We start from the raw sequence: 1731 nt of genomic DNA on the forward strand, positions 1-1731 counted from the left end.
AAAACCTCAGGACGGCCTCAGGCCAAAAATAAATAAAGAAGAAGGCCGAAGAGCCGATGCCGCTCGCAGCTCGCCGGTGAACTGAAAAAAATCAGAAGAAAGCGAACAAACCAGCTCAAAAAATTTAAAACTTCGCCATGAAAGTGAAAGCAAAGAACTCCAGAGAAAAGTTGGGCTCACCCGCCGTCTTCCTCCTCTGCTCCCTCTTCTTCTTCGCCGGCTTATTCATCTCCACCCTCCTCTCCCATGCCTCCGTCTCTCTCTTCCTCTCCGGCTCTCGACCCGTCTCCAGAACGCTGGAATCGGAAGACGACGAAGATCACGGTCCAATACTGCAGGGTGACGCCGGAGACAGCTTTATCCCGTCGATTCCATTCCAGGTGATCAGTAATATCTTTTTTTGCTTAATTCGATCAACTGGGTTTTTTGTGACTTGTTGGATCGGGCAGGTTTTGAGTTGGAGACCGCGCGCTCTGTATTTTCCGAGATTTGCAACTGCGGAGCAGTGCGAAAGGGTGATTGAGATGGCAAAGATGAAGCTCCGGCCGTCCACATTGGCATTGCGAAAGGGAGAGACTGCCGAGAGCACAAAGGGGACTCGAACAAGGTATCTTTTTCTTTCGTTTTTCAAGTTGTTTATCGTCTCAACACGGTGAGCACTTGAATAGGTATAATGATTGAGAATTTTAGGTGGGGAAAAAGAAAGGGAGGGACCAATTCAAGGTGTTGGATGAGTTACTATTTGGTAATCACAAGACTGTGGGGAAGAATAACTTTCTCTTTAATTACTTCTCCATTGCTGCACAATCCTTAAGCATCTTTACCATCACAAAATTATAATCTTTAGATTTGATTATCTGGGAGCTCATGATGTGTGTTGACAAAAACGATTTTGCCCCGATAAGCGGGGCGGTCCCGTTTACTCTAAAGTTATAATTGATGGAGAGGAATGGTTGAAAAATGTCTACTTAATTCATTTTCTTCCATATGAGTTTGTCATCCTAGAATTTTAAAAACACAGTTGATCCCTGATCCAAATTATGTACAAGAAAGTGATATCATACCGTTGGAATAAATGGGTACTACGGTAATATGATGGGGTCGTCATAGTGCTGTGAGATGCTCTAGATAATACATTATTATGATTATTTTCTTCGGACTGAACCTTCGTTTTTTAGTGTACTTGACAAGTTGAGACTCTTATTCTCCTATGAGTCAGGGCATGTTGTGTTCTGTGACTTGCAAAGTGAACTACAATATCATTTGAGTTCATGTTTTATGTTTCTGCAAACTACCAGTAAAAATTTCTAGAATTCTGCTATACTAGCTTATTTAAGTGCCTTCATCTTTGTAAAGTTTGTAAAACTATCAGTTTAATGTTTCCTGAAACCCGTTGACAAGAAAAAAAATTGGCAGGGATGTCATGGAAGATGATTTCTGAAAGGTCCTTGCCACTTCACCTTCTGTATCATAACACTCTCATACCTTCTTTTATCAAGTTATGTGTTGGATGTTGCATTGGTTTTATCTCGGCCTTCTGTATCATAACACTCTCATACCTTCTTTTTGTTGAATAAGAAGAGTATCCAAGATAACTCTAATGATCTCAAGAAGAAGAAAATAGAGCACACTCTTAAAGAAAGCTCACAAAACAAACTAATTAGCAAAGCTTTTCTTATTTAGCTCTAGGCTTTGTTTTTCCTTGGATGATATACAATGCTTGGGGACTTG

At 40.8% G+C, this 1731-nt stretch overlaps 1 protein-coding gene across 5 annotated transcripts in view; it reads left to right on the top strand.

Annotated features, from left to right (window-relative positions):
• Positions 1-1731, top strand: part of LOC137729376 (probable prolyl 4-hydroxylase 9) — a 13735-nt gene continuing 12004 nt past the window's right edge. For 3 of the 5 annotated variants that reach the window (XR_011067990.1, XR_011067991.1, XM_068468321.1), the window contains exon 1: positions 17-607. Coding sequence is in view for 2 of the 5 variants with exons in the window: in XM_068468319.1 (XP_068324420.1) it covers positions 138-607; positions 1417-1441 (495 nt within the window). In the remaining 3 variants the exon portion in view is untranslated. Of the gene's footprint in view, positions 608-1416; positions 1530-1731 lie in introns of those variants that run through there. The other 2 variants (XM_068468320.1, XM_068468319.1) reach the window with 2 other exon arrangements.

This window comes from Pyrus communis, chromosome 3, assembly GCF_963583255.1.
Source record: "Pyrus communis chromosome 3, drPyrComm1.1, whole genome shotgun sequence".
Classification (NCBI taxonomy): domain Eukaryota; kingdom Viridiplantae; phylum Streptophyta; class Magnoliopsida; order Rosales; family Rosaceae; genus Pyrus; species Pyrus communis.